Source organism: Cicer arietinum, chromosome 7 (genome assembly GCF_000331145.2).
Source record: "Cicer arietinum cultivar CDC Frontier isolate Library 1 chromosome 7, Cicar.CDCFrontier_v2.0, whole genome shotgun sequence".
In the NCBI taxonomy this organism is placed as follows: Eukaryota; Viridiplantae; Streptophyta; class Magnoliopsida; order Fabales; family Fabaceae; genus Cicer; species Cicer arietinum.
Window position 1 is genome coordinate 56,488,099 of NC_021166.2, and position 21,143 is coordinate 56,509,241.

At 27.3% G+C, this 21,143-nt stretch overlaps 3 protein-coding genes across 4 annotated transcripts; 2 read left to right on the forward strand and 1 right to left on the reverse strand.

Moving 5' to 3' along the window:
• Window positions 1-6,752: 6,752 nt before the first annotated feature.
• Window positions 6,753-7,518, forward strand: LOC101510435 (auxin-responsive protein SAUR77). Its single transcript, XM_004510493.4, has one exon. The coding sequence runs from the start codon at window positions 6,976-6,978 to the stop codon at window positions 7,330-7,332; it is 357 nt and encodes a 118-aa protein (XP_004510550.1). The 5' UTR covers window positions 6,753-6,975; the 3' UTR covers window positions 7,333-7,518.
• A 7,998-nt stretch (window positions 7,519-15,516) lies between these two features.
• On the reverse strand, window positions 15,517-16,298 carry LOC101510110 (auxin-responsive protein SAUR36-like). Its single transcript, XM_004510492.3, has one exon. It carries the CDS (start codon window positions 15,981-15,983, stop codon window positions 15,657-15,659), a length of 327 nt encoding a protein of 108 aa, XP_004510549.1. The 5' UTR covers window positions 15,984-16,298; the 3' UTR covers window positions 15,517-15,656.
• A 1,630-nt stretch (window positions 16,299-17,928) lies between these two features.
• On the forward strand, window positions 17,929-21,143 carry LOC101509790 (probable complex I intermediate-associated protein 30). Of its 2 annotated transcripts, XR_003473991.2 has the most exons (7): window positions 17,933-18,017; window positions 18,128-18,241; window positions 18,337-18,482; window positions 18,765-18,845; window positions 19,246-19,344; window positions 20,580-20,733; window positions 20,825-20,963. XR_003473991.2 is itself a non-coding variant. In XM_004510491.4 (6 exons), exons 1-6 carry the CDS (start codon window positions 17,966-17,968, stop codon window positions 21,011-21,013), a joined length of 681 nt encoding a protein of 226 aa, XP_004510548.1. In that variant the 5' UTR covers window positions 17,929-17,965; the 3' UTR covers window positions 21,014-21,143. The 2 variants fall into 2 exon arrangements, 1 of the variants encoding a protein (XP_004510548.1); XM_004510491.4 differs by lacking the exon at window positions 20,580-20,733 and having other exon boundaries at window positions 17,929-18,017; window positions 20,825-21,143.

The window sequence follows — 21,143 nt, forward strand, 5'->3', positions numbered from 1 at the left end:
CACCTTAGCTGCACCCTCAAACTCTGATATCATGGCCGCTCTCCAGACCATCATGGCAAGACAAATTCAGCATGATCAAGAGACTGCTCTACTTAGAACTTGGATGGCTGATCACCTCGCTCCCAAGCTGGGTATTCCACCTCCGCCTCCTCATTCGGTCCCCCCTCCCTCTCAGATCCCTCCTACTGGAAAATCCTCATCCTCCGAAGGATCTTCTCCCTCCCTAGCATCTTAGGTTTATCCCTTTGTCTTTTTGGATGACAAAGGGGGAGAATTAAGTTAGATTTTCTTTTATTCTGTTACTGTCCTCTTGTTGTTGTTATGCCTCTTTTACTGTATCTTTGCCAAAAATTAATGAATTTTTATTATCTTTAATGAAACTCTTTCTGTTTGCATTTAAAAATTCTATTTTAACAAATGCACAAATTGAGGGGGAGCTGTTACAGCTCTTTATATTAGAATCAAATTAAAATCTAAATTAACATGTTTGTCATCATCAAAAAGGGGGAGATTGTTGAGACAAACTCTCTATTTTAAAGTTTTGATGAAAATAAACAAAGGTTAATTAAGAATGTTAATTATGATTCTAAATGTTATGTTAATTTAACTTGTGCTTTTGAGTGAATGTAATTAAGAACAGAATCAAGCAAAGCAAAGAAAACAGCAACAAGAACACTAAAACAGAGAAAGAGCTACAGCCTCAAAAAAGTTCATCACAGCATGTTGTTCAAAATTTATCTACATCGTTAACAAAGAATCTGTCATAGAAATCATTCATATCTAACAAGTACATGGCAAGGAACAAGTACAAATAATCCTGACTCAAAAAGGATATTTGATCGCAAAGATCAAAGAGTTTAAACATGGACAAAAGTCATGACGGCTTAAGAACTCCAAAATTCAAATGTCAAGAAAACTTGATCAAACTGGGTATATGACAAGACAAGAACAAAGGAAATACAGAACATTCAAAACGGGAACTCCAGAATGATTATTGAAGCTCAAGAACGTTCAAACTGATAAAACCAAGAACGTTAATCATTCTCCGTTTTCTGCACATCAACAGCAGCCTTGCATCCTCTCTGTTTCAGTCTGCAATTCGATTCAAATCTTCTCCAACCTCCTCTAGCTTCACTCAAGACTCAAGACAAATAATGTACCATCCAAGATCAGTGAAGAAATGTCAAAGAAAGGACAGAAGTGCTTTCAATGCTAAAACATCAAAAGTCAAAAAGCTGTTTTCAAAGCAACATTATTTTTATTCTAAAAATAATGTTTTAGTCAAAAAAGCATGGCCTCTCCAACAGCTATTTCGTACATCTCCAGCCTATAAATAGAAGGCCATTATCTCAGTTCTCAGTAAGAAATTCAAGTGCTAAGTAATCAACATTATACAATCACACTTAAGCTTGAAATTCTGCAAAACAGAGGAAACACTACATTCTGCAAATTCGCGAAAAAAGCTACTGCTGCTCATTCATATATCAGTTGCGAAATTGTCATTAGATACTCTGTAAAGAATCTATTCTCAAACAAGAGTTGAGTAATATCAGATTCTGTCAAATTCAATCATTTGTAAAAAACTCAAACTATAAGAGTTTCTTTATAGTTTGTTTAAGATTGCTTCCTATCAAGGTTAGATAGGAGTTGTGATTGCTTTCTGGGTGGAAAGTAATTAAGAAAGAAATAGATCAAGGTTGATTTATTCTAGGTGTTGTAAGATTAAGAAGGTTCTTCATTTTAAACACTTAGTGGAAAATCTCACAGTGTGAGGACTGGACGTAACCCACGTTGGGTGAACCAGGATAAATCTTTGTGTGGTATTCTCTTTTCTTTCTTCTTTATTATACTGCATTAATCATTTGAGACAAAATACAAACTAATTTTCTGCTAATTAAAGAACGTTCTCTGTTTTATAACATAAACCAAGAACGTTCTCCGTTTTCGGTTTCATAACCAAGATCATTCTTGAGTTGTTTTCTTAAGTTTTAACAGGAATTTTTAAAAAGGTGCATTTACAATTCAAACCCCCCTTTCTTGTAAATCGACATTGTTACTTCACAAACGAATTCAAAAACCATACCACAAGAATCCAAAAAGAGGACACACAAAGAACAAATGATTGACTGTTTCAACTTCCCCACAACCTGTTACGCATTGTTGATCTTCCACATAAATGATTCATCGATGGAACAAATTTTCCTTTGTAGGCAACTTATCTTGAAACAACCTCAACACAAATAATGACATTTTTGCTTGGACAAAAGGATGTCACACTAGGTCTTGAAATGGAGGTGAGTTGACACTAGCGACAAACTCATCCCGTAATACATAATATATCTCAATATGTTCATTTACTGAATATGATCCTTCTTACGTATTGTTCCATGACCACTTATCAGATACATTAACTTGCAAATGAACGTTAGTCAATAAAATTCTACATTGCTCCACTAATTACTCTTGTTAACTAGTTGATTAATTAATTTTTTCTTGATGTTAATTAGTTACTCTTTTTGTTCTTGACTATATAAATTTTATTGTAACTCCATGTAATCATAATTTTTATTGTCAATACAACTTTTATATTAAATTGTTTTTGGATAAACTAGTTTATCCAATAAGTCTAACAACTTACCCGTTATATTTCCATTTTTTTTTTTGTGATAAGTTATATTTTCATCTATGTTTGCCATTCTCAAACTTAATAAAGTGTGAATTAAAAAAAAATCTAATAGTGTGTAAACACCAAACATATACACTAAAAAAAAGACAAGAATATACCCTTGGTTGTTGTTGATTGAATACACGCATGCACAAGATTGCAAACAAGGGTCATTGCACATTACATGCAAAAACAAAAATAACTACCAAGTGTTTAATATCTTTGTATGTTAATTAATTCTCAACAGCTATGTTTAATTAACTGGTTTAAAATGCTCTGTTTTAAATATGGATGAACTAATAACTCTTTTAACATTATTGAACTACATAATTTCATGCCACATGATATATGATTAGCAAATCCAATTGTGATCCACAATTTAATGCATATCTTATTGTACATGATGGTCCAAGCCCCTAAAATTAATATTGTCTTGGGATTCACATCACAATTTTATTAAGCACGTGATCACCTAAGAAATAAGTATTCTGTCAAAAATTTGGGACCATTTATGAAGCCATCATTTGCATGTATGAATGTGACTTTGTCCGTTGGGAGGTTGGTTGAAACACCAACATAACAATTTATTTGTCTAACATGTTGTCTTGCAAGCTTATTTACTTTAGGGTATATGGTTTGTTGTAAATGGCATTATTACAATGCATTTATTTTTCATAGGAATATAATAATATAGACAAAATATGTATAACAATATATTACCTTAATTTTAAGCAATAATTTTATTTTATTTTATTTTTTTATCATTTTTATTTTTTATTTTATTTTAAGTAACGATTTGATCATTTTATTTTAAAATGTCAATAATATTATTTTTTTATTAATAAATTCAAAAAATTTATCACCATTTTCAAACAAACCTCATAAAATTAAAGTGTGAGTTCTTTATTTGATAGATTTAATAATGTTGGAGATGAAGATATGAGTTTATTTAAATATTTGAGTTATAAATTTGATTAATATATGAATTTTCTTAAAATTGATAATGAATTTTCTGGATTTTGTTTCAAGATGATCATTAATTTTCTAAGACAAAACTGGATTATTACCTGAAATTAAATTAAATGACCACATAAAATATTTTGTCTATGATATAATATATTGGTCACTTATATGTTGCTCAACCTTCACTGCTCTAAATAATGTGAGACATTTAACTCATACTTGTTGCACAAAAATATTCTCAAATGTGAGTCCATTCCATTCATGCTCTCCTAAAATTTTCACACACATATACTTGTACTGAAAAATTCTAGATACAAAGAGTCATTAAACACCTTTGGTCAATCAGATTTTGAGACCATTGTTGGATCATGAGAGCAACCACACAATATAGTTGAACAACACATATTTATCCAAAATCTTAATACATTTAACATTATAGGTCATGTCATTTTATATACGTTGTTCAACCGTCTCTTTTCTAAATAATGTAAAACTTCTTGATATATTTGACATTCAATACTTAATCAATAAATGATATTGGATGTCTCTTTTCTAAATAATGTAAAACCTCTTGATATATTTGACATTCAATACTTAATCAATAAATGATATTGGATTTCGATTATGTTATATCCTGATTTAAATTGATCTCTTGATATATTTAGCCTCCAAAAAATCAATAAAAGTAAGTTATATGAATCACATTATAAGTATAATATAATGGTTAACAAGAAATCTATTGCACACACCATCTCTACCAAAACAGAAAATGGGACATTACATAGTCTTTAGTGAGAAGTTTTTCATCAAAGTTACACAAATGAATATAATTAATTGAATGCATGTAAATAATGTGTTAACAACTTTTTCCTAGATTGACAAACACTTGAGTTATAGTATAATTTCTATTTTAGTAGCATTCAGTCGATCCGCAATAATTTTTTTGTAATATTAATGTGAAAAATAAATAATATTATTCTAAAGAAAAAAGTGGGATGAATGGTTAGACCGTAAGAAGATGTGATATTACGTTTGGAACGGTCAAAATTAATTTTGACATAAATGTGTCATAAATTAATTAGTGTGTATTATTAGTGTAAAAAATATATACACTATTCACTAAGTACGATTCATATATAATTAAACTAATTAAATTAATTTGTGTTTAGTTGACAATGTAATTAAAGTCTAAGAATACTTAACATACGCTGAAATTTAACTCTAGAAATATATCATTTGAACACTAATCTCTAAATAAGCTACGTAAGACATTCAATTTTTTACATGCACCCACATTAGCTAGCTAGGCTAACTCCAAAATGGAATATCCATGAATCAAACCTAGATATGTTTTTTTTTTTTTTTTCTCTTTGAAAAGATTGATGTTACTAATTCTCCCAACACCATGAAAATGCAAACAAAATCATTAAATTTTCCTTCACATTGAATGTAGGAGAAATTGACAAAGACCATAATTGGAGTTGTTAGTGTTGAACAATATGTGGTTCCTAGAGCCCCACTCTACTCTCTACCAAAAAAAGAAAAAAGAAAAAAAGAAGCTAGCTAGTAAATTAAGCATATACAAGAAGAGGACAGGAAGTGGGCACCAATTGTTTTGTAACCCAAATGAATTTGCCAAAGACTCTCTCACAAGAGCCCACATGAATGATAAAACCTTGCTGGATATTTCTTACCAACCAACATTAATCTATTGTTGTTTCATGATGTCATATATTGCCATGCCTTTAGCAAATAAAAACAACAAAACCAACATATATACCAAAATCATTTCTAATCCAGTACCTAATTGGACTCATTAATTTATTCTATGGTGTTTATTTTATATAATATATAAGGAAGCTTATGTTGTTATGTTAATTATTGTTCTAAGACTTTAAAAAACGGGAATCTAAATAAAAATCAGATCTACCAACCTTAAAGATTTTAAGTATATCCTATAAGTATCTTCATCATTTTTTATTCAATTATATTAATTATTATAAATTTTATGGCAATTTTTACCCAAAAAACATACATATATAATTGAAGGGAATGCAGATCTCACTATCCATTTCACTATTGTAGATAAAAAATATTTGGCTTTTATTTTTTTTTTTTTATAAAAAATATTTGGCTCTTCTATGACAAGTAACTAGTAAAGTGGTAAAATTTAATATTGACATATTTTCAATTCACACATGATTGATTATTATTTATAATTAATATCAATTACTGGTTTATTTAACACGAAAGGTTTCATCACAAATTATAGTTAATCAATGAAATTGTTTCTTGGTTGCAAAACAGTACTTATGTTAGATTCTAAATTAAGTGAGTTCATGATATTATTGTGAGCCAATTTTTTCATGACAAGTAAGTAGCATTTTTTTTAACGGTTGGTATTGTTGAGTAAAAAAGCAGTTGATATTAATTGTTTACTTTACTCTATTATATACGTTCAGTTAATAGGATTAGCACCGTCCAATTTTGTAAACAAAAAAAAAAAAAAAACTCACATATTTTTAAATCAAGTTAATCAACTCAAAGGAGAATGTTGAAGTTCTGTATTAAACAGTTGTAAAACAATTATTGATAATAATTTTCTCAGTTTTTATTTTTTTTCAAATTCAAAATTTAACTTATTTAATTAAAATTAAATAAATCTATTTGAAAATTATCAACTATAAGAATGTAGATTATTAAAAAAAATTACTATAGAACTTCATTGGTTAAATAACAGAAATTAAAAAAAATTGATAATAATATTAAATTTTTTTATAGATAGATGTTTTTACAATTTTATTTTTTAAAAAATAATTAATTAATATTTTCACTATAATATTTTATTGGTTGAGAAAAAATATAAATTATTTAAAAATATATTAATAAAAAAATTATAATATAATTAAAAATTTAAAGAGAATTTTATATAAAAAAGACAAAAAAAAAATTCAGAAGTGTATTATATATAGGAAAGGAGGTATTATAACAACGTACAATCCCTAAGTGTATTAAAGTGGGTCCATTAAAAAAGGGAGGACATAGATGTAAAAACACAAGAAAAATTTCCAAATCCCGAAAAAAAGCCATGACAGAAGACACCAACAAAATAGCAACTGGTTTTCCTATTCTCCACCAAATGTATAATTCTTAGCTGTGTCCTAAACAGTGGGCCATGCACATATTTACCCTCTTCACTTCACATCATCATCATTCACTCCCTTCTTTATAACACAACCTTCCTTCTCTTCACTCCTCACACCATTCTCTTTTCATTCAGACATTCATCAAACACTTTCCCTCATTTCACTTTTTCATTCAGACATTCATCAAACACCTTCCCCAAAATGGCCAAACTTGGAAAACTAACAAAGCTAAAGTCAGCTATCAAAAGATGGCCTTCATTGACCAAACTAAGCCGCAATAGTAGCTCTCTCTCTGCCTCCACCAAGCACCAAGAACAAGAACTTCATGCTGTTTATGTTGGAAAGTCAAGGCGGCGATACCTCGTGAACTCCGATGTTATTCAACACCCTGTTTTTCAAGAGCTAGTGGACAGGACATCATGTGATGATGGTGTTGTTGTTGTTTCTTGTGAGGTTGTTTTGTTTGAACATTTGTTGTGGATGCTTGAGAGTGATGAAATTGAAACACAATTGGGGTCCATGGATGAGCTTGTTGAGTTCTACTCTTGTGCATGTTGAATCTCATGCTTTGCTGACTCAGCTAGCTATAGTAACTGACTTCAATTGTATTTGTTTTCTCAAAGGGTGAATTTCTTTTTTTTTTTTTTTTTGTTGTGGTGAAATATTACTGGTCAATTGAGATTGATTAAATGTATTTATTAAAGTGAACATTTGTTTGAGTTAATTAAACATGAATTATGTGCAGTGAGTTATGTTTATTCTGTTAAGCGAGTGGTAGAAAGTTTTAATTAACCACGGTAACAAGGCTCTCTCAGTATTGAACAATTACTTATAAAAGAAGAAAATCACAGCAAGTACAAGCAAGAGATCCAGCTATGTATATTATATGTATTTTGGCCAATCCAGCTAAAATATTATATTTAAATTTATCAAAATATATTTAATTAATTAGTTTGGTTTTCGTGTCTTCTATTAACTGATATTGGTTCATAAAATTATTAATAGAAGATACATTTGAATTGATGTTTTTGGAATTTGGTTCATTTCTAACACTATAGTGACATACTCTCTCCAACCTCAGTTATAAACAAAAATACATACTTTGACACTTATTAATGATGATAATTAACTCCATTAACTTTTTTATTTATTTTATGTAAAGAAATAAATATAATTATTAACTTATTCCTAATTATTAATTATGTTATCACCTCCCACAACATTGACTAATTAATGCAAAAATATGTTTTCCTTATATGTAGAACATTTTTTTTGGAGGGAGTAACATGTAGGACTAAAAATTAATGCTAACTCCAAAAAAAAATGTTTTAGAAGATATGCTAAATTTCATTATATTTAACTCACACAATTCTAAGGTTCTATGTTTGAATTTGAGACAAGACGTTCAAGCTAACAATATCAGTATTTGTCAGTTGAGTTATGATTTAAAAAAACTCTATCTTATATTTAAACACCTCTAATTTTCATACTCATTCAACACCTTGTTTTATTTTTATTTCTCATTTCTTATCACATCATCAACAAATGAAATTTATCACATCAATCCCTCTATTTCTCTCTCGAAGTGTAGGATGGATGTACTCCAAACATTTTTTAAATTTAATATGAGATACTCTAGATTGTTGAGAGAATTACTCCAGAATTATAGTGAAGATAGTTAGTTATATCGGATAAATCACCATCTTAATTCTTAAAAGTGTAGGACGTTGTAGTTTTTGATTTTTAACACAGTCAAAAACTTAAATTAATCTTCAAATCATCAAAATAATATTTGAAAGATACAATTTAAATTCAAAATAGTTATTGGCTGTTATAACGTTAAAGACTAAATTAACTAACTAACGTTTTAATGATTACTTTTGGTTTTTTTTATTAGATATTAAAATTACAACATCCTACACTTTTATAGAATGACAATTTATTAAATTATATGAAAATCGAGTATGCTTTTACCTTTTGATACTATATATATAAAATATAACGGATCGGGATATATAATTAAGTGCTTGTTGCTTAAGGCCAAAGAGAGAAAAATTAGTTAAACAAGTTTATCTTAAATGATTTTTAATGGCAAGGATGATTGATGTTTATGTTAATTAATTTATGTCATTGTAATAATGGTGCTTAATTATAGTAATGTTTCCCTTTGGACAAGCTATAGTAATGTTTACTCTTTGAATTGATTTATACTTATAGTGGTCGAGAGAACTTAAACATTCACATTCATTGTTCTTAAAATTTTACTCCTTCCCTCAAACATCCACAAAATGAGAAGAAAGTTTTAGGGTGGACCACCACCTTGATAAGTTCATAAGTGGTAAATGGTAGAGTAGTACTTAAAAGTAGTCCCAAAATTTTAACCACAATTTATAATGTCTTATAAAAATGTTTATAATCTTCATTTCATTAGATGGTTACATGTTCAATGTTAATTTTAAAAAAACAAAGAAAAATGAATAAGAAAAAAAGAGGAATAAAATTTGAATAAAAAGAAAAACGAATAAAAATTGAATTTTGATATATATATATACATACACACACGTGTTTTTATTGGATTAGTATTGTTCAAGTGATTGTCTCAACTACGAACACAAAAAATTTATGAATTTTTATTTTTAAAAATCAACATTTATTATTGTTAGAATTTTAAATATCGGATTAAGACTAGCTTCCCTGTAAAAAGGTTGGATTGATAGATAAGTGTTATATTGAGATTGTAAAACCAAAGATAAGAATTCTTTCATGTTTTATTGATATCAAGATTAAAATAAAAGGATTTCGTAGTCCCAGATATATTATTCGATCTCAAATATAAGGAAAAAAAAATATTTTTTATGGTCTAAAATATATTTAAAAAACTAATTAATTTGACCATATTTAATGTTATGATTTTTGAAATACATTTCAATAAAATAAATCTCTAAATCAAATGTAAAGAGAGGATAGTTTGAGAAATGCAATAACTTTTTTTATTATATTAAGAAATTTTAATGAGATAAATTACTATTTTTAGTATTTGTGAAATTAATTACTTTTGTTTAGAAATAAAACTAAAGAGAATATAATTTATTTTAAAGATTTGATGATCATGCATTGTTAATGTAAATAATTTTTTAGTGAAATAATAAACTCAAAAGTTCTCATTCAGCATTACGGTATTAGTGTAAGTTCACACTTACTGTGGAAGACTTTATTTTTATTTTTATTTTTTTTAATTTTAAAAGAGATGATAAATATAACTATAATTAACTCATATAATTGTGAAATACTGAATTCGAACTCGAGATAAAACATACAACCTAAATTAAACTACGATTTAAGGATTTTATTTTATTCTATTCACCCATATATATGTCATACTCCCAGTGTTTTCATTGCATAATATATTGTTGATAAAGTTTAGCATAAAATATTGATGATAAAGTTTAACTCAAACAATTAATCGATATTGTCCACAAAATCCGATACATCCAATTGGATCGATCAAACGACAGCGATGTTTGACCATAAATTAAAATTACGAGATTCCAAGATTAAGAGTCTTGGAAGACTTGTCTTGTTCAATTGTACTTCAAAATTCAATAATATATACTTCAATTTTTATTTATTTTTGACCAAATACTGTATATACTTCTATGAACACATGCGATTAGCAACAAACTAGGAAAATGAGCTAATGTAAGAAAGGACATAAGTGTTTTTTTATTCTACACTAGAGAAGATCTATGCTTTGAAATTACATCTAACTAAAATTTTGTTTTCCAAATCTCTCTTGCTTGTAAAATGCAAATGTTTAATTTGAAGTTAGGCATTTTTTATCCTACTTTATCCATAATGAAGTATATAAAAAAACAATAGTTGAAAAGTTAATATGTTTGAACTAAATTTTTAATAAAATATATTAATATTTCAACTATTAATTTTATTTATATTTTATTTTTGATGGAGTTACTCTTAAGACTTATTCGACCGATTCATGATTAAAAATATTGTTTTTCTTTTTAATAGTAATATACTACCTTCTTTTTATTCGAATTTTTTCAACAAATATTTTTCTTTCTCTTTTATTTTATAAGTTTTTTAGTATTTTTATAACCAATAAATAAAAAAGCGTCTTATTTTATTTGAGGTTCAAAAGAGAAAATGTCAAATCCTACCATAAATAAAACACTAAAATAATAGTTTATTAGATGAAAAATTTAATTAGATTGGAGTTGTATGATAATCAATATTTCTTCCATCTTACAATAAATATTATTTTAATAAAAAAATTATCTCAAAATAAATGACATTATCAATTTTTATTGTAATTTTAATTATTTTTTTCAATTTTACCATTCAATCATTATTATATATACCACTTTTAAAATAATAATTTTATTTTATATTTATGAGAATAAAAGTAAATTAATAATTAAGAAAAATACTTTTATAACATAATTTTATTATTTTTTATTAATTATTATTTCTTAATAGCATAAAATGAATAAAAATGACTTATATTAAAACAGAGGAAGGATTGTTATTTTTTCAGTAATTGTTAAAATTGTTATCAATCATGCGCAAATATGGGTGTTGGTGTCTATACTTTATAAAAATCGTATACTTCTAAAATATAAATTAAGGATAGATCCAAAAGTTAGGAAGAAATGAAAAAAACTTGAATGTAATCAATAACTATGTTTTATAATTTTATATCAATGTCACTTTATTTGCCTTGTTTTCCGAAATTTTAAGTGGAGTTGAATTAAATAATTTTTAGAATTTTCCTAATATAAGTATATGAAACATTCTTATTGTAATCAAACGATTCACTGAGATGATTCAGTTAACAACTGTTAAATGCCGTGAAGATTCCATTCCATTTTCATACTTCTATGACAGAAAGGACCAGAAAGAGTAGTAGCACCTTTTTTTCATCTATAAATTATTTCATCATTTTTCATATAATATATTGGGTCTCATAGGATGGCCTATTGCACTTTTCATATTTCTCTCCCTAACTCCTGTAATAAAGCATATAATAAAAAATAATTAATGATGATAAAATTCAGTGTAACATAATTTATTAATAGTATATTTTAATAAACATGTAAAAAACTAATATATTTAATTATAATTTTTAATTTTTATTAATTCACAAAATTAATTTTTTTTTTTATTTTAAAATCTGACAATTTTGAGTAATTAATATTATAAATTGATAAAAATAAAATGTCAAAAACTATAATTAAGATAAAATAGTAATTGTAATGAGAGTAATTCCAATGTGTGAACTAGTTTACCATTTGACATATCAGATTATTATTAAAATTGGTTTACATTGGAAAAAAATAATAATAATGTTCGTACTACTATATATATAAATTTCAGCTCTTCCCAATTTGGTTAATTTCAGCTCTTAAATAATAATAATAATAATAATAATAATAATAATAATGTTCGTACTACTATATATATAGGTAATAAAATTTTGCTGTGACTTTTTCTCTCTCAATATTTTACTATTCATTAAAACTATATTACTTACAATTTTCTCTTTTATTAATAATTAAATAAATCAATTTTTTAAATAATCTTGTATAATTTTAGTATTTGTATTATTTTTATCGATACATGTTTTTTTATTTATTTAAAAATGGTTAAATAAGTGTTCAATACCTATTAAATTTTACTATTCAGTTTTTAGTCTTTACAATAAATTTCATCAACTTTTAGTTCTCCATAAAAAATATATTTTTATTTACGATGCTTCATTATAAATCAACTCTTTTATTCATATGAACTTTTGAATGACTTTTTACAATATTCTTTTAGAACATTGTAAGAAATTTTTGAACTCAAATTTTGAATGTTTTTAAGAAACGGTAAATTAAATATGAATTATAAGTGTCAAAAGTTTAAAAATTTATATTTAATTCATTATTTATTAAAAATTTCTAAATTTTATTATATTAAAATGTCATAAATATTATTACAAAAAATCATTAAAAATTTAAAGATTACACAAGAATTGATTTAAATTCAGAAATAAAAAATAAAAATGAAAAAAATTTAAAGAGCTAAAAGTTGATGAATTTTTTTATAAAAACTAAAACTAAAATAGTGAGATTTTACATAGACTAAAAACTTATTTAATTCAAAAAAAGAATTTGTTTTAAATTTATGAACAAAATATAAAGATGGTCTTTAATTAATACAAAATATTGGTTTTTTGTATTAGGAATTCCAAGTTAAGTAGATAAAAATGATTAATGTGGACTTGTCTTCTGAGCTAGGCTCTTCTTATGAGCTTAACTCCTAACAATTGTGTTTTTTAGTTTGTTCTCGGAAAACATTAATACTTAACTTATGAGGTTCTGCTACTTAACGAGCTAGTCTTTTGGATTGAGTCTTCCTTACCATGTTAATTTCTAATAATTAACTTGTAAACAAAAGATCTCATACCAATATTTTACATGAAGTTCCTAAAATACCCTCGTAGACAATATAAAATTTTTAAAAATTTTGACTTTTTTTTTTAATTCCGATATATCTGTTTGGTTTTACATTTCAAAATTAAATTTCTGGTAATTTAATTTCTAACCTGAATTTTGAGGGGGCCGGGGGGACGAAATATAGTATTTATTGAGATAAAAATTGAGTCTAAAAAATATATAAGAGAAAGTGAAGATCGCATAAGTAAAATTGGGTTTTTAATAACTGTGGGGTAGGGATGAAAGTATGTATCAAATTTAGTCTTTTAACTAATATTTTTTCTATTACTGTTAAATATTTTTAAATATACAAAAACACATGTTTAGATTAATCAATTTTAACAATAGAAATTAACCAATCTAAATAAAATTAATAAACTTTTGAATAGATTTAGTAAATTGGCGTAAGTAATCAGGCCAATGGTGTAGGTTGAGTTAGTCATAAAAAGTGATAAAATTTAGTGAGTGAGAAATGAGCTTACTAGTTGTGTTACATATGAAGTGCCGTAATGGGATCACTAGACCATATAGTAATAACTGTTTATTGTTGATATATATAACTATTTTTTTTAAGCAATAATATAAGTCAAATCATGCGATTATTTATGTATATCTTCATGTGTCTAAGTACGTAATCTTTTGTTTGTATATAATGTATATCACTAAGGAAATGTGAGCAATACATAGAAAAAGATGTGGGAAGGGTACAAGTACAACTAGTTGCTAGCTAGCTGTTTTTGTTTAGGTAGAAAACAATAATTAGTGTCAATCGCTTTCTTATTTTTCATCCTATTAATATGAATTTGAAGACTTTATTTATTTATTTAAGGATATATAATATATGCTTTATTGATCTAGTAGCAAAAATTTGTGTGCTCAAGTGCATGCACATCAATTTCATGGGACCGTATAGAAAAGAATATTATTTATCGATCAGAGCTTAGATATATTTTTTGAGGAGCCACTAGACAAAAATTCCTGATAACATAAAATATATATATATATATATATATATATATATATATATATATATATATATATATATATATATAATAATGAAATTATATTATGTATACATATCTAATAAAATTAGAAAATTTGGAGGGCCGTTCCTCCATCTCCCTCTTAAAAAATCCGTCTCTTGATATTGATGGTTATCTTAATTATTAATGCATCTTCATTTTTAATTTTTTTAATAAACTTTTATATAGTAATTCAAATAACACTTTCTCTTTAATTTAGTTCTTAATATATGAAAGTAAAAAATAGATTTTAAACTATATCAAATATGCCATTTCAATCTTTAAAATATATTAAAAAAATCATCTAATTAATTCAAAACATGAATGATGTTGAGGGTGAAGAAGTTACAGTTAAAATGAAATTAAATTGGAGATTTTAATATAATAAGTTGTTTTTTATATTTAAAATAATAATTAATAACATTTTTAATCCAAGTCAGTTATAAAACGTCATGTGTGTAGTTATTAGTTATTACATAGATTCAATGTGAGGATAAAAATTACATAGAGAAAAGATTTGAAGGATTATTATTTTCAAAAAAAATTAAGGGATTATAATAATGAAATATGAGATATTTATAAGAGTAACAAATTTATTAAACCTATTAATTTTCTTAAGTCTAATAATACAATTTTCTGAGTTGTTTTAGTCAAAAAAAAATTATATGATTCAATTAAGTTCCTTTGTCTCTGGATAAAATTTCACTCTACACTTTGGCAAATTACCTATTGTCAAAATGCTTAGCTCTCTGAATCATCAGCGTTTAAAATGTTTATTTGATTAGTTGCCAATTTGTAATCCATTTTAAGGATCACTGTAAGGGTTTGTGTGTTAACTTTTTCATTTGAAATCCCTAAATTTTGTTTTGCTCAATATATAATGCAGCACTTGCCATCATACATATTCCTTGAATCCACTTTAGAAAAATTAAAATTCATGATCTCTAACTAAGTTAATTTTAAGATTTAAATTTTATTTAAGTTTCCTTACACACCCATTTGATTGTAACTTGAATAATATGCATCCCTCCATCAACATACTATTGAAAAATAAATAAATAAAAATTATACTTTATATTTACTGAAAAATAATCAATCAAACCATATATTAATTACAAAAATATTAATATCTTGATGAAGAATAAACACACATACATCCACAATTACAAGCCCATCAACCTATAAAGATGTTCAATTAATAACAAAAGTTATAGACCCACTAATTAAGAAAAGAATGTAATACTTCCAATATCAAATATAAGCAAGTTAAAATCGAACTTAATTTTAAATAAAATAGGTGGATTTTTTTTTTTAATTTCATTTTTGTTAGATATTTGAAACCAAGGTGACTATATGTCTCTAATCAAATTGGTATTACCATCCTCTTAATTTTAACCTTTTTGTTGGAGCTTCCAATGAACCATTCCTCAAAATCTTGAGCTTCAAATGGGATCCTCAAAACACCTTCATTCCTAAACCCATATTCTTCCTCAGATTTACCCAACAACTCACCAAAGAATGAATCACCAAGTGCTCTTATATGAACCATAAATCGCCGACACGTGTCCTCATTTGTGCCAACACATATTGGAACATAACCTTTTGGTGCTAACAACGTAGGACCTTGTATGTATTTGTTTTGAGCACTTCCACTAACCCATTTCATCAACTTGCTTTCTCTAGCTCCCATTGCAAATTAAATAGCCTTAGTTACATATACTTTTTTGTCTTGATTATTATGCTCTATAGATTCTTGGAGATAATTAAGTTTCTTAAATAGTAGCACTTTGAGGTACTTGATGATGTCCTTGCAATATACTTCATCCATACATGTCCCTTATAAATTATTATTGTTGATTGTGAAAGAGAATTTGTTTTCACTGCGACGATGAAATTGATAATGATGTCTTTGTTGTTCCTTTTGCCTCGATGTTGGATGCCGTAACAACAATGTTGGCTTGCCCATGCTTCATTTATTTATTTTTTTGGTTAAAATATCTCTTATATATCTCTAGGTGGGATTTTTTTTACTTTGTTAGAAATAAATAATTAAGTTTCACACATAACACGATTGAAATATGTTTCCATATTATATATTAAATTTTATATGATAAAATCAAAAAAATAAAATGGACTTATATATATATATAAAGAAATTAAATAATATTAATCAGATACTAGATAATCTTAAACCCATTGAATATATAATCTATATAGTTGGCAAAAGACGGGAATTTTGTCTTATGTATAAAGAAATGTATATTTGATACTAGATTCTCCAACTACTTTATGTTTATGTGTATATAACCGGTGGGGAAAAAAATAATAGGAAAGGTTTACTAATTTTTTTAAAGAAATTTACCGATTACAATATTTCTAATAAAAAAGAAAACTAGTTATTGTAACGTTTCTTCTTTTTTATGAGTCATTCTACTGATTTATTTTACTTAAGGGATTGAGACATTTGATTGTATCTTCCACTCAATCTACATGTAACTTATGAATGTTTATCTATATGTAACTTGAGTTGGTGGTTCTGAATTTTAAAAATAAGGGATCGACCAATTAAAATTTACATTCTCATTGCTATGGACCTCTTCATGTATGGTAATGGAGCGGAATTTTCCTTCTTAAATGTCACAAAGGAGCAAATTTTGCCTTCACAGCTTAAGCGAAAAATATTAAGCGTTATAGTTTTATTTTACTTTTTTGTATAATTGTCTTACATTTTTTTAACTAAAATTTGTTAAGCATTAAAATTAATTAAGTATTTTTTGTTATATTATATGTATTTAAGTTTTCATTTTGTATCAATATTTACTTTAAATTATTTAAAGAAGAGACTTCAAAATAGGAGCCTCGTTAGAATTGAAATAAATGTTAGAAATAAAATACCCAAAAAAATACTAATTATGTCTGATATCCAAACATAATAAAAAAAATATAATCTAAATATTATTATTATTATATCTATTTAATTTCAGTAATTTTTATGTGTTTTGTTATGAATGAATAATTAAAAAAATTATTATTTTATTAAATTTATTTTTTTTACATAAAAAAAATAGATTGCGATCTCCACCAAATATTCTCATTTGAGATTTCATGATTTTTTGAAAGGTTTCAGTAGTTTTAATAAAATTTGACAAGTCATTTCTAAAAAGTTCATTTTCAGTTTTAAAAATAACGTTCTCCGTTTTCGTTGTAGAACATTCTTTATTTTTTTTACATAAAAAAAATAGATTGCGACCACCATCTAAAACTAAAAATAAATAATAAAAAATACATAATATCATCTCTAAGATAATACTAAAATTAAAGTTATTCACTTCATAGGATCATATCATATGTAAGGGATGTCATCTAGTGAGTATCTACAGAAATTAAGACAGATTAATTAATACATAATTTTGAAAGTAAGGTTGATTAGATAATTTGTTGTAAAATAGGGATATTAAAAAAATATCCAGCCAAAACGACATAAACAAAGTTTTTCCCTATTTTCTTTTTTTTCAAAGTTATATAAGTTGGGCCAAGCAAAATATATGAAATTGGGCCAAACAAAACTAGCAAGCCCAAACGAAGAAGCCCATTTGCAGACATGCTTGAGGCTGTCGCTGCCTGCTCTGGTGGCGGTGAGAGAAAGTTGCTGTTAGAGAGAGAGAGAGAGAGATGTCAAGATTTCGAAGATTGTTCCAAGCATCTATGGATGCTACTAAGAGAGGTATTCATTTATCAAATTTCATTTTCTTTCTCAAACTTTTACATAAATTTACTTCAACATTATGTCATTTCTCTCTCTCTCTCTAACTGTTTTTGTTCATTGAACAAAAGCTTTATCCGGCAATTTCGACGATTTGATGCCACCACCTGAAAGATACATATTCAACTTCAATTCCAAGAAAGAGTTAACAAAATGGCATTTGTATTCCGATTCTGAATATGGAGGTGCATTATTTCTTCCTATTACTACTAAACTTTTAAACTTTGGTTATTTTCATTTTAGGGTTTTTTATTTTTTTTTTCTTTTTATTTTTACATAGGTTTATCTTCTGCATCACTTCAGATAATTGAATCTGAAAATCATACAACTACTGGAATTTTTTCTGGGAATCTTTCTCTTGAGGTTACTCAGGGTGCTAAATGGAACATTAGTAGAGGTGGATTTTGTGGAATGCGTTCTAAAAAGGTTTGTTTTTTGTTCAATTCTATAATGACATTCATGGCTAGTTGAATATTGGATTTTGAATTGTATGATTTTTGTATGATTATAATTTCACTTTTGCTAGTTTCACCCCTGTTTTTCTAGTTATACCCAAATAGATTCCGTGGAGAACTGAATTCACCTAACTGAACTTAGTTCAACCTATTTGTGTGTTACTAGAAAAAAAACAGGGGTGAAACTAGCATCAACGTTCTAATTTTTGTGCTAAATTAAGTTGTTGTTTTGGAATTCTTTTTGTTTTTGCAGTTTGATGGCTTCATTGACTTGGATTCATATGATACTATAGCTATGAAAGTTAAAGGAGATGGTAGATGTTATATATCTACTGTGAGTGTCCTTTTCTTTTCCAATGCCAAAATGTTAAGGCCTGTTTACTTCCTAACATTTTCAATATTCTACTGTGTGTGTGGATGGTTGGAATTACATTTGTTTATGGAGTATCGTTTTTAACTGCGATGGAGAAAATATGAAAACTAACTGGAGAGAATGTAATACTGGAAAGACTGAAAACAATTTTTTGAAATTTTTCAGAATTTTCAACAATATTCTATCTATTTTAAAATGCATTTTCAAAAACTTTTTTGATGTGTTCTCTAGTGTTTATTTTATCGAAGGAAATGAAAACAGGAAATGCAGAAGTAAACAGGCTCTTAGAGGATTATAAGGGTTTTAAGTTTCATTTCTGGTTAGTCTTGCAAGTATTGTAACTAGTCTAATGATGGTGCAGATTTACACGGAGAATTGGGTTAATTCACCTGGACAGATGGAGGATAATTCGTGGCAATCATTTGTGTATGTGCCCAAAGACAACTGGTATATTGCAAAGGCAAGTTTCATTTGCATCTCTTTGCTTTTCAATCTAAATACCGATATGTTGGTAACTAGGGTTTCTGTTTGTGTTGTGGTAACCTGCAATTTTTTGTAGGAAGTATTCTCAAATAGTTTTTGAGTGACTTGTATAATGCCATGTTGCTTGTGACTGTTTTTCCTGCCATAGATATAAACTATCTTACTAGTTATGCCAGATTAAATTGTGAAAAGTGGTAGTTATATTGTGGGTAAGGAGTTGATAAGTTGCATTGAAAACCCTTGTACATTGCTCTTGTAGCATTCAAAGGTCTTGCTTGTGACTAGAAATAATGTGCTGTTTAGCACTTTGATTATTCAAACTTTTGGAGTATTGACAGTTCAATACATGGTTGTTATGAACTAATAACGCTCCTAAAAGTTTACACTATTTGGTGAAATCGGGTTAACTTGCTTGCAAATTGTTTATGTAAACCTAGGTAAAATCGCATAGAATCACAAGTTTGAGGACGATTGAACAGGTCTAGTCGTCTACAATTTAGTGGTGCTTTACAGGCCTAAAATGATTGTGTCTTTTCAAATACCCAAATGCAACAATTGAATGATAAAGCTTCGTAGTGCACAAAACACTAATCTTATAGTTATAACACTTGACTCCATAGACGCATTTAACTTTCCAACTTAAATTTTTCTGCAAAGGAGGGAACAATGTTCTATTTTGTCTCAACTTTCAACCCCATAGTTCCAACTTAAACGATGTCATGAACCAGAAAACACACAAAAACCATCATTGCAAGTTTGCAATGAAACCAAAAAGCCAACAAGCTGAATGAACCCAACTCGAATTGAAACCTAGCTCCATTGAGCTGAATTCATTTCCAAGGGGAGGAACCCAGTCCAGTCATCCTTCACTCTTCAGTAATACTAAAACCTTTTGATTGTCAATTTGCCCATTGATTTTGCCGGTTTGGCATAGGGTGATTTGCTGCTGGTGGTGTGGGGTGGTGTGCTATGGCATTAAATTATGATGTTGAATATTGTCTATGTACACATGGTATTAAATTGTGATTACATACTATGCCACATTTTTTAAGCATTATTTTTCTATTTATGGTTTGTCCGATGGTCAGGATAGGATATAAACGGATGTGAATTTTTGTATTGCTTATTAATGGAACTGCTTATGTCAGTGAGTTTATCATTGTCTGCCACGGTTTCTAGTCTCTACTCATTAAAGAATCAACTTGACAACAGGTTAGGAAGTAAACCAGGTCTTGCTGAGCACTGATCTTTTACTACTTGAAACTGAGTAGACAACATATGATAGAATAATTGTTGCTTGGTTTTTCTATGAATATGAAAGTGAAGTGATCGGTATTATTGACCCTTATTAAGCACTGAAGTGGTGGTACTTGTAGTTACATTCTTTTCTATAGTTAATTTCAATTTCAATTCTTTGGTTTATGGGCATGTGCTTAGTAATTTCATCAATTGACCAGATTCCTCTAGCTCGATATGTACCTACTTGGAGAGGGAATGTTATAGATGCAGAAATGGAAATAAATCCATCTCGTGTTCTCGGCTTGTCTCTTTCTGTCAATGCTGAGGGTGGTGTCCCAGGTGCTAGATCTGGACCAGGTGATTTCAGACTTGAAGTTGATTGGATTAAAGCATTGAGAACACAATGAAGTATAGGTTGTTGCAGATAAATTTCAAGAGTTTTGCTCTTCTTTTAGGGTGATTAATTATGACCCTGTTTTGTAATAATGATGTATGTATCTATTTGTGATTCATAAAGGAAAAATTTATTGGTAGTTA